This window comes from Mesoplodon bidens (genome assembly GCF_964165515.1).
Source record: "Mesoplodon bidens genome assembly, chromosome: 8".
Classification (NCBI taxonomy): domain Eukaryota; kingdom Metazoa; phylum Chordata; class Mammalia; order Artiodactyla; family Ziphiidae; genus Mesoplodon; species Mesoplodon bidens.
This window is the reverse complement of record NC_138165.1, coordinates 17,483,419-17,495,863: the sequence shown is the minus strand read 5'-3', so window position 1 is coordinate 17,495,863 and position 12,445 is coordinate 17,483,419. Positions and strand designations below refer to the sequence as shown.

General features: G+C 34.5%; 1 protein-coding gene across 7 annotated transcripts in view; it reads right to left on the bottom strand.

Moving 5' to 3' along the window:
- PDE1A (phosphodiesterase 1A) overlaps positions 1–12,445 on the bottom strand; it is a 349,377-nt gene that overhangs the window by 67,744 nt on the left and 269,188 nt on the right. For all 7 annotated transcript variants that reach the window (XM_081241969.1, XM_081241972.1, XM_081241970.1 and 4 more), the window contains 2 exons: positions 9,543–9,643; positions 3,422–3,547 (listed from right to left, as the gene is read on the bottom strand). In XM_081241969.1, the coding sequence (XP_081098095.1) occupies positions 3,422–3,547; positions 9,543–9,643 (227 nt within the window). The remainder of the gene's footprint in view (positions 1–3,421; positions 3,548–9,542; positions 9,644–12,445) is intronic.

Sequence of the window (12,445 nt, the reverse complement as noted above, 5' to 3'; positions counted from 1 at the left end):
CATATCATAGACAGAGCTACTGGTACTGTTAAAATTTTAACCAAGACACTGCAAATACGGTGAACATATCACAAAGCCTATGAATGAATAACTCATTCTCACAGTAAGCAGGAGATGAGTAATGCCAGTAAAGGCTTGCATGTTCTACAATTCATTGCTTGCTCAGTACAGATAGGTAAAAAAGTCACTTATACTGGAAATGATATTTTATTTCATTCTGTGGCCAGTAGAGTAAGCTAAATTACAAGTCTATGGTAAACTTGAATTATGATCTTGTGTCAAAGATATTTTACCTAAAGATGGTATGATTGAATGATTTGTTTTTAAGAGCAACCACATATTGGCAATTCTTGCTGAAAATTATGGGTGCTCAATTCAGTTGGATTTTTAGATAGGAGCAATGAGAAAACAATACTCTGATTACTGTTCATGATATTGGATAGCTTGCTTAGAATTCTTTTACCCAAATATTAAGGGAATGGAAGCTATCAAAGATAGTTAATACTTATTCTCAATTACATTTTTTCTTCTAAATTACGAGATACCCATGTTACAATACCAACTGTACCAAAACATTCATGTTAACTAGGAAAAATGAGACAAAAGTTTTATGAAATCTATAAAATTTAATAAATACTTTGTACTTTGCAGATGTGATGTTAAAAGAGACAACAGACCCAAAATGGAGTCCTTGTGCTAAGCTCATATCATCAAACCAAGACTTAATACCTCCTCCAGGATTGGAAACTTAAACCAATCAATGTGGAATTACCTGGTCAGCACTAGTGAGGTAATCCACCTGACAGACCCCTCTCATCCCCCAAAGGAAGGTGACTTTGCCTGAAACAATCAGCTCCTTGTTAGAATAACTTCCTTGTCCTCCTCTTTCTGCTTATAAAAGTCTGCCATTTTGTACAGTTATTTGGAGCTCGTTTTCATTTGCTAGATGGGATGCTGCCCAATTCATGAATTGGGTTGAATAAAGCCAATAAGATTTTTAAAATTTACTCAGTTGAACTTTGTTTTTTAACAGTAATCAATAAATGTTAGATATTATCAATAATCAACTAATATCAACAGGCAAACTAGTGCACAAAGGAAATGTTACTTTATTTATACATTTTTCTTGCCAAAATTTAAAAATTACTGCATTTATAGTTACTAAAGTTACTTTAAAAAATAGATTTGCAAACAGAAAACCTAAAAACCCTTAAAAAGCTACCCATATTTTATTTATTTATTTATTTATTTATTATTTATTTATTTATTTATTTATTTATTTATTTTTGGCTGTGTTGGGTCTTCGTCGCTGCGTGTGGGCTTTCTCTAGTTGCAGTGAGAGGGGGCTACTCTTCATTGCAGTGTGCAGGCTTCTCATTGCCGTGGCTTTTCTTGTTGTGGAGCATGGGCCCTAGACTCGCGGGCTTCAGTAGTTGTGGCATGTGGGCTCAGTAGTTGTGGCACACGGGCTTAGTTGCTCCGCCTCATGTGGCATCTTCCCAGACCAGGGCTTGAACCCCTGCCTCTTGAATTGGCAGGCGGAATCTTAATCACTGAACCACCAGGGAAGTCCCGCTATCCATATTTTAATTCTTGGTAAAATAGTATCAAGTTTATACTATTAAATAAATCTTTTACAGCTTTTTGGAAACAGTGTTAAATCATATGATAAATCAAATCATAAATCATGTGATATTATAGTATGTGTTAAAAAAATTTGGGAATTCCCTGGCAGTCCAGTGGTTAGGACTTGGTGCTCTCACTGCTGGGGCCACGGTTGGGGAACTAAGATCCTGCAAGCCTTGTGGAGCGGCTGAAAAGAAAAATTCTATAAAAACACTCAATTAGGATGTTTTGTACAGTAACTTCTTAGCTACTGTACAAAAATATAAAATATTAGAGGAGTAAATTATGAGAATAAATAATAAAGATGTTAAAGAACAAAGTGTAATAGAAAAAAATCACACTGAAATAGCAACAGAATAACTTTGAGAAGAAAAAAGTTAATTCAAAGGAATAATAAAATTAATAATACAAATGTTACCTCTGGGAATGATAATCACTGATGAAGAAATAAATTAATACTCTAGATGTAAACAGTCAATCTCTCGGACCTTAGGAAATACCTCTGCACTTGTGTCCCTGCTTCTACTTTTGCCCTTCTATTTTCCCCATACCCAGCAGTGGTGGCTTCACAATTAGATCCTGGCCTTCCTAGTTTGGTGACCCAACTGTGCTATTGTTTCCTGTGGTGTAAAATGAGAGGCCTGAATTGGGTTCCCAAAACAAAATGCCTCCTTCCCCTGACTTCAGAGCTTTTTCTACAGTTGCAAAAGTGAGCCCATATTTTTTCCAGCCTTGAAAATCCAGGAAGTTTTAATATTTGGAGAAGTAACCATGGGAAATTAGGGCTTGTTTTAAACCCTGAATTAAACTTCTATTTATTTATTTTAAGGCAGATCTTAATTCCAGGTTACTTCTTTGGACATTTCTTTTCACCTTGATTTAAAGAAAAAAAACAAAAACAGAAACAAACCTAAACAACACTTTGATATTTGAATTTGAATAGGAATTTTTTCAGCCCATTAACTGACTTTTAACAAGATCTTAGTTAAAGATAAAGGCTTCCTTTTTTTTTTTTTTTTTTTATGTAAGTAGGTCCCACAGAAAATTAGGGATATACTTACATTAAAAAATGTCTATGTTTATCTGAAATTTATATTTAACTGGATGTCCTTTATTTTTATTTGCTACCTCTGGCAAGCCTATAGTCAAATGAAGAGGATGATGATGACCTGAGGATCAAGAAGAAAGGAGGGAATGTTATGCTGAGCAGTAGGGGTGCATCTTGTTATTTTTCCCTGCATGGCAATAGGCAATACCATTTCACGTAATTTTTTTTTCTTTTTAAGAAGACAGATGCCTTGGAGAAACATGTTAAGATTACTCTTTGCATCTAGGTCATTTTAGTATGTTATATTCATAATTTTTTCCCCAAATAGTGAGTTCTTTGTTTTTTAGAAAAGCTAAACACATATAGAAAAGTAATATATGAAGGAATCAGTGTGATGCTAAAATTTTGAATTCATGTAGGACCACATATTGGTACAACTGAGCAGAACTCCATTCCTGGGAGTATGTAGTTATGTATCTTAAGGTTTTTCTTATGTGGTACATAATCTTATGGATTGGCTATGATGCATATAGATGTTGAATTGGCCTTGAAATAGTTCAGCTCCATGTAACACAGCCTGGCTCCTGAACCGTCTTCTAGGCACTAATCATCCTCAGAATCATCCAGTCAAAGGGAACTGAGTTTGTTTTGTGAGTAAAGGATTGACTTTCATCTGTTTTCTTCAGTTTACATCACTTAACTTTTTCCCTAAAATTAAATTTCCTCTAGGTTTCCTCTGAAACTCACCTCCAGTCATCTTTGGATAAATTTACCAGGACATTCATTTCTTCTTCTTGCATAAGTCGATAAGCTGCACTCACATGGTGATTTTCAAGGACGGAGCGATCATTATACAAAATGGCAACATCTGACCTAAGAATTAAAAACAAAATGCCAAGTAGAGGATTTCTTTAGACCTCATGAGTGTCTTTGAAAACTACTCAAGTCATAAGACAAAATATCATCCGTAAAAATCCTATAATTAAACACCCAGACTTATGAAAGTACTTAGTTTCCTTTCTTTTTGTTTTTTACTGTATGATAATTTAAAGAAATAGCATTTATTTTTTAGAGCAGTTTTAGGTTCACAACAAAATTGAGCAGAAGGTACAGAGATTCTCCATATACCCCCTAGTCCCCACACATGCATAGCCTCCCCCATTATTAACATCCCCAATCACAGTGGTACACTTGTTGAAATTGATGAATCTACATTGAATATCATTATCACTCAGAGTCCATAGTTTACATTAAGGGTTTACTCTTAGTGGTGTACATTCTATGGGTTTGGACAAATGTATAACGACATACATCTACCATTGTATCATACAGAGTATTTTCACTGCCCTAGAAATCCTTTGTGATCTGCCAATTCATCCTTCCGTTCCCATCCCCCGAACCCTTGGCAACCCCTGATCTTTTTATTGTTTTCACAGTTTTGCCATTTCCAGAATGTCATATGGTTGGACTCATACAGTATGTAGCCTTTTCAGATTGAATTCTTGAACCTTTTAGTATGCATGTGAGCTACCTTTATATCTTTTCATGGCTTGATAGCTCAATTCTTTTGAGCACTAAATAATATTACATTATCTGGATGTATCACAGTTTATTTATCCACTCACCTACTGAATGACATCTTGGTTGCTTTTAAGTTTTGGCAATTATGAATAAAGCTGCTATAAACACCTCTGTGCAGGTTTTCGTGTGGACATAAGTTTTCAGCTCTGTTGGGTAAATACCAAGGAGAGTGATTGCTGGCTCACATGGTAAGAGCATGCTTAGTTTTTTAAGAAACCACCAAACTGTCTTCCAATACAGCTGTACCATTTTGCATTCTCATCAGCAATGCATGAGAGTTCCTGTTGATCTACATCCTTACTAGCGTTTGGTGCTGTCAATGTTCTGGATTTTGGCCTTTCTAAAAGATGTGTAGCGATATCTCGTTGTTTAATTTGCATTTCCCTGATGACATATAATATGGAGCATCTTTGCACAAGCTAATTTGCCATCTGTGTATCTTCGTTGGTGAGGTATCTGTTAAGGACCATTTTTAAATCAGGTTCTTTATTTTCTTATCGTTGAGTGTTAAGACTTCTTTATGTATTTTGCACAATAGTCCTTTATCAGATGTATCTTTTGCAAATATTTTCTCCTACTCTTTGGTTGATCTTGTAATTCTCTTGATATTGCCTTTCATAAAGCATAAATTTTTAATTTTAATGAGGTCCAGTTTATCAGTTATTTCTTTCAAGAATTGTGCTTTGGTGTTGTATTGAAAAAGTCATTGCCACGCCTAAGATCATCAAATAAAGTACTTAAGTTGCACTATTGAAATTGGTATTCTAGCATAAGTGTTCCAAGTGTTCTCAAATCTGTATAATTGAGCCCTTGCTTCTTCTTCCTCTGTCCCCTTAAGTTGCCAGATCATTTTGCAAGTGTGGAATGGAAGGAGAGCTTCTATGTTCAGTGCAGTGTCCCATGCATATAAGTTGGCAACTTGCAGGTAGGCAGTAAAAATAGCACCAAAGGAAAGTCAAGGTAAAACCTGTAACAGTTTTGCTACCACTTTCACCAACACTCAACACACTCCTCTCACTTTTCCTTCCTCCTGGTAGACACATATTCTGTCAGCACTAAAAATGTCTCACTAAGACTATTTCAGGCTTTTCAGTGGGTAGCGATCTAGTACTGACCTTAGCACTGAAAGTTTACCAAAGAGTAGACAATGACAAATAAAAGAAAGAACTAAGAAATCTGGCTTCTGTAGCAAGCAACTTATTTGAGATCTGTATCTAATAGTCTGGTGGATAAACCAAGCTTGATTATTAATCTAACATAGGGGAAATGACCTATTAGGCAGTGGAATAATTACTTCCTCTTTTGTTCCTAGCACTATCATAAAAGTAGAATAACATATGTAGTTAGCTAATAGCATATAACCCCAAAATAGATTTTCTTTTAATCATCCCAGCCTCGGCCTAAAAATTTTATTAGCAATAATCATGGCTCGATACACAGAAAACTGAACTAGGAGAGCATACATGCAATCCTTGTTTGAGAGAAAATTAAATAGATCTTGTCCAAGTATCTCCAGAAATTTGCTGAGATCATGGGGAAAACTGTGATTTGCAAATCACATATTTTGTATCATACAATCTCAAATCTAGCCATGGCAGTTTTGCCAGGGTTATTGCATGATGTGGATCTAAGTATCACTATTTCTTCCTCTCAGCAACAAGCAAAGATGTGTTTTTTAAACCAGATTTAATTGTAGCAAATTATGTGTAATTTTGTCTCATAAATCCAAAAGGACGCTGAGAATACAGAATGGTCTAAATGTTTGAGATAATCTTTGACTGCTATGGAGAGAACAAGATTCTAAGCAATACCCAGTGTCCATGGTTACATGTAGCTTGGCATTTTCTTTTCACAAAGAGGAAATTATTTCTATTTATTTACACTTTCAAGGATTGTATGAATTATAATGTCTTTATTGAACTCAAATCTAGCCTTGCACTATGTTTTAAATTATTTTTCAGTCATTTTGCATTATCCAGTAAGTAGGTTTCCATATTAGAAAAGCAACTCTAAATCCAAGTAACAATGAATAATATAAAATATGATAGAATTATTGACATCAGTAACATAAAACCAATATATACTTGGACAAAATGTGAAGCCAATAATTTCAAAAAGCACATCATATTGTTGCATTTGTGATCATTACAACTTTTTTGTTCATAAAATGTTCAAGTTCTTGTAGAATTAATCTACTAAATAATTGATGCTGATAAACAATATATAAGAAAATAAGTAAAATACTAGACCTTTCCCCAGTTTTTATACAGAGCTTCTTAATATAAAATGGTAAAAAGTGTATTCTTCTTCATCCTCCTCTCTCTCCTCTTTCTCCTCCTTCTTTTCTCCATCTCCTTTTCCTTCTCTGCAGTCTAAAGTATAAGTAGATCAGGACTCTTCATCCAGTTGTAAATCAATGGTAAAAGGTGAAATCTAGAAGTGATAATTTAATATTGCTGCTGGAGGCCAGTCCATTGCCTTTACTTTTCAAAATAGAAAGAGCAAGAAATATTTATTGGAAGCAAATCACTTGCTCCCTTCTCCAATTCCTAAAGCTGTGGTCCTACACTGGGCCCAGATCAGTAATGAGCTGTCTTTCATTAAAATCCCACTTATTATGAATTTGGTGGATATAGAAGAGCCTTTGCTAAGCAAAAATGGTCTGCATAGTTTACTTTTCCTTTGATGTTTAACACAAATGAAAACGGGACATCCCTATACTCTACAAATGTGTAGGTTAATAACATCCCTGCTGTACAACCAGACTTCAAGGTCTTCCTTTTCACTTTATGCTCTGTCAATCTGGGAGACTCTAGGGATAGACAGAATGCTTTCCCCAACATTTCATTGTTTGAATTTCAATTTTCCCTCTGTCTCTGTCAAGGGGCCATAATTTTCAAGTCCATCCATTTAAGGCTGTAAAAGATTGACTGTTATATGTCTGTCTCTACCCATGGGAGCAGAGTTATGTAAATAGACTGGATTGAGACTAAGTGGCCATCATCTCAGCTTCTCAACCCTACTATTGCCACCAGCTGACTATGTGCATATAGTTAGGTAATTTCACCTATTAAGATCTTTGTTTTCTTTTCTTAGACTGTGAGGCTTAGACCAGATGATCTATAATGTGGATCTCAGTCACTGTAGGATCCCTTGAAGCTCTAAAATATTCAGTATTTTTTTTTTTTGTAGTACGCAGTCCTCTCACTGCTGTGGCCTCTGCCGTTGCGGAGGACAGGCTCCGGACGTGCAGGCTCAGCGGCCATGGCTCACAGGCCCAGCCGCTCCGCGGCATGTGGGATCCTCCCGGACCGGGGCATGAACCTCTGTCCTCTGCATCGGCAGGAGGACCCTCAACCACTGTGCCACCAGGGAAGCCCTAAAATGTTCAGTATTTTAATAAAATGTTCCATGCTCCCCACATCAAAACAACAAATTCCTATAGCTGGAAAATCAGTTTTTAGAAATATTGCTCTTAAAATACAAATGAACAGACCACACAAAAACCTGCACATGAACATTTATGGCAGCTTTTTCATAAATGCCAAAATTTGGAGGAAACCAAGACATCCTTCAATAGTTGAATACGTGAACTCTGGTACATCCATGCAATGGAATATTATTCAGCAGTAAAAAGAAATGAGCTATCAAGTCATGAAAAGACATAGAGGAACCTTAAATGCATATTGTTAAGTGGAAGAAGCCAGTTTGAAAAGGCTTCATACTGCATGATTTCGAATACATGACATTTTGGAAAAGGCAAAACTAGAGATCTTAACAAGATCAGTGATTGCCATGGGTAAAGGGGGAAGGAGGGAGGGAAGAATGAAAAGATGAAGCTCAGGGGACTTTTTAGGTCAGTGAAACTATTGTGGATGATACTATAATGGTGGATACATGGCATTATACATTTGTGAAGCCCGTAAAATGTATAACACAAACAGTAAACCAAAATGCAGGCTATAGATTTTAGCTAATAATAATGTATCAATATTGATTCATCGATTGTAACAAATGTACCATACCTAATGTAAGATGTTAACACTAGGTGAAACTGTGGGGTTGGAGAAGGAGTATGTGGAAACTCTGTACTTTCTGTTCAATTTTTATGTAAACCTAAATCTACTCTAAGGAATAAAGTCTATTAATTTAAAAAAATGAACAAACAAAAAATAACTGGGTTTAGTTTTCCCTGAACAAGAATAGAGAGCTCTACAGTAGTTCCAGAAAGAAACCAGTCTCTCGACTTACATCTCCATCTTAAGCATCTCTGACTAGTGAAAGACATAGAAATTCAGGATCCTATGTAAACAAGTGAATTGGATCCTGATGGGTCTTAAACCAAATTCTGTTTCCCGGGTACTGAAATCTCTTTGCAGCCAAAAAGAGCTTAGAGCCCCTTTCTATTATGGACTGAATCATGTTCCCCCCAATTTATATGTTTATATAACCCCAGTACCTTAGAATGTGACTGTATTTGGAGATAAGGCCTTTAAAGAGAAAATTGATGTTAAAAGAGGTCAAAGGGTGGGCCCTAATCCAATATGACTGATGTCTTATAAGAAGAGAAAGAGACCCTGAGGTATGTTCAAGCACAGAAAAAAGGTCATGTGAGGACACAGCAAGAAGTCAGCCATCTGCAAGCCAAGGGGAGAGACCTCAGAAGAAACCAAACTTGCTAACACTTTGATCTTGCATGTCCAATCTTCAGAACTGTGAGAAAATGTCTGTTATTTAAACCACCCAATCTGTAGTATTATGTAATATTCCTAACAGACTAATACACCTCTACTCTGGTATTTTGATTCTAATAACTGCCATTATCACCATAATTAAAAATCCAATTTTCTAATTATTTTAAATTTAATATTGCATGCTAACCTGGAAATAAGATTTCTTTGATCTTTAGATTTTTTTTCAGAAGTGCAACTTCATTACTTTCAAATATATAATGACACCAGACTGATGCCGTGAACAATAATGTTGTAAGATTTGTCCCAGTGAATAAATGTCTGACTTGTGTGATAGTTTAGTGCAAGTCTGGGCAAAGAAAAGTTATCTTATACATTTTTATGTTCTTTAAATTGCAAAATATGCCACCAAAATACAAGATTCTTGATAAATAAGAATTGCTGATTGAGGTGTTTCAAGCTTAAGGCATTTTGCTAAAATCTATTCTTATTAGACATCTTCATTATTATTTTGAAATCCTCTTAAAAATAAGTAATATTCAGAAAAATAAATTTCAAGTTTTAACTTAGAAAAGTTAATCCTTTATCTAACTTACCTTGTCTGAATATGAAAATTGTTTGTAGTTCCCGTATGCTCATAATCATGAATGGCAGCAGCAAAGACCATTGCTAAAATTTCCAGTTCAGTGAGCCAGTGCTATTAAATTAAACAAAGATTCCATCATATCAAAAAGCAGAGTCAATGATGTCTCTCTACAAGATAAATATTTTCATTGCACACAGTATAAATCAATATATAAAATTGTTATATGAATTTAAAATAATTTTTTCCCTACTTTACCTCCATTAATTGTGCATAATGGATTCTTCATGAGGCTGATGATTGTTTCATGGCTTGTTAAGTTAAAAATTCAGACATTATAATTTTCCTTGCTAATTGGAAAAGAAGTAATTTTCTATGATTTAAAAGGTGAACTCTAAATGGATTTTGAATTTACAGCCTTACCAATTTGGGATCTCATGAAATCATTTCAGTTTAGTGATTTTTAACATATAACTCATACAACACTAAAATGTCTTTTAGCACAACTTTTGTAGAAGACCCTACTATTAGAAAATTTTCCACCTGTGAGTTGAAAATATTCACTTTGGTCATTAGAGAAATTGAACTTAGTTTTTATATTTAGAGATTTAGAAGAGTTTCCAAGAATTTATCAAGTTTGTTCTTCATGATACATATATTCTATGACTATACAATTGAACTTAATAGCAATGAAAGAATAAATGCTTTCACATAAAATCCAGAGCACTGCTTCATATACATTGATTTTTTTGTTGTTGTTGTTATCAATCGGTTAGTTTTAATAAAATTTCTCTGCTGTTATAAGTCCATTTAGGTAATTTGATAGTTTATTCATTACTCACATTTTGCATAACACTTTAAATGCATTGTTCAATATGATAATCACATATGACTATTTAAATTAAAAATAAATTAAATTAAGTAAAATTAAGTTCACTTTTTCAGTTGCAGTAGCCACATTTCAACTGCTCAGTAGTGGCAAGTGGTTATCTTATAGAACAGTACAGATACAAAATACTTCCATCACCACAGGAAGTTCTATTGGAGAGCGCTGTAAGTAGGTGGTACTTGATGGTAAGAATAGAGGATCCAAAATGATGTGGAACTTGCTCTTAGTGGTTTTATGCCATACACTTGAAACAAAGACCTTGCACAAAGCAGCAAAAAATATAAAGTACATGCATACTTGATGAAAACTCACAGAATAGAAGGGCAGATAGGACATCTGTTTGGTGGCAATGGATCTTGGAAGAAGGATGGACAAAGATTGGTAGCTAAATGCAAGATTGGGAACAGAGAGATTCTAAATAGAAAGAGTAAATATGGAATGATACCATAGAGGCCTGTACAGAAATTGAATTGTTAATAGTACAATTGTGTTAGAGAGTCAAGTGAAGTGAGATTGAAGGTGGAGTATGGGAAAGAATTGATAAGCTACATTGATTAGAGGTGATGAATTAAGATTTTGAATAAAAGGCAACAGGAAGCCACTGTAGGTCCATGGATCTAACAGTGGAGGTGACACTGTTGAGTCTCATGATTGCTAAAGGCACAGTCTTATTCATCTTTGCTCCTTTCATATAACCCATCATGGTATTTGGCACATAGTAGGAACTTGGCATTTGTCTGTTGAATTGAATTTCACTAGTTTTGCATTTAGAGGAGGTAATAGGGAATAGTGGAAAGAGACCGTGGAATCAGAGAATCCTGATTTTAAGCCTTTGTTAATCCTCAGGCAAATAAGCTATTTACCCTCTCAGGCACAGTTTCCATGAAAATAGAATTAGTGATCATTCCCCTGTGGACTTTAAAAGAAATTTAAAGTTGATGTATGTGCTGTGCCTATTACAAGTCTTAATATACAGTAAAATACAGAATAAATGGCATTTTACTGAACTTATTACTTTAAAGACATTGTTTAAGGTATTGAATCTGGAAAATAATAATGAGTTAACATATCTTTAGTGATTGCAATTCAAGAATAAATGCCTCACAGTAGGATGACTGAAGCAGAAATGATTTTTAAAACTAAGGAGAGTTGATATAACTAGCTGCACTGTGTTTATAGGTGCATTTAACTGTGAGTCATTAAAAGGAAGGAAATTACCTCATTAAAGGCCTATATTACAGGCTGAACTGGGACTGAGCCTCCAATGTCCCCATTGAGACTGTGGAATTAAACACCATGAACTGAATAGCAATTGAAGATAAACCAGATTTTGTAACCCCAGAAATCCGTTGTTTTAATAAAGAAAATTGTTATTAGAAAAAAAATCACCTATTTTCTTAAGTATTTCCTATTGGTTATATTTAAGATTTACAGACTTACCTGTGATTTTTAAAAAGCAATATTCTATATCTACTAAGATAATATAGAATATGAAGCTGCAATTGTAAAATAATTAAATTAGGAAATAAGAGATGAATTTTAATTATAGATTATCTCATAAGTATTTAAAATTATTATCTTCCTAACTGTCAAAATTGATTATACATGTTTCCTGTTTTTAGTCTCATTAATCTCTGCCTCCTATAAGTAGTACTTCCTTCATCAATTCATCTTACTTATTGCCACAGTATAGTCTTAACAATTAAGTTTACATTATAAACTAGTTTGGGAAGAGAGAAACATTGAACATTCACACTTAATTGAAAAATACATCTATTTCATATTAGTGAAAGTAGAATTGGGAGCTGATTTTTATGTCCTTAGTTGACAATTCATTTTACACTGGTGTTGAATGAGAAGTCTAACTCAGAAAATGGTTGCTTAAATTCATGAATTTTGTAAATGACTCATGATGACAAGTCAGAGAGAATAAGTCTGAATCATATCGTTCTTCCCAACTAGAACAGTGGTCAGTCCATAACCTAAGTTCTTCTGATTCTTAATAGGCAGAAATAAAGGGTTAAAAT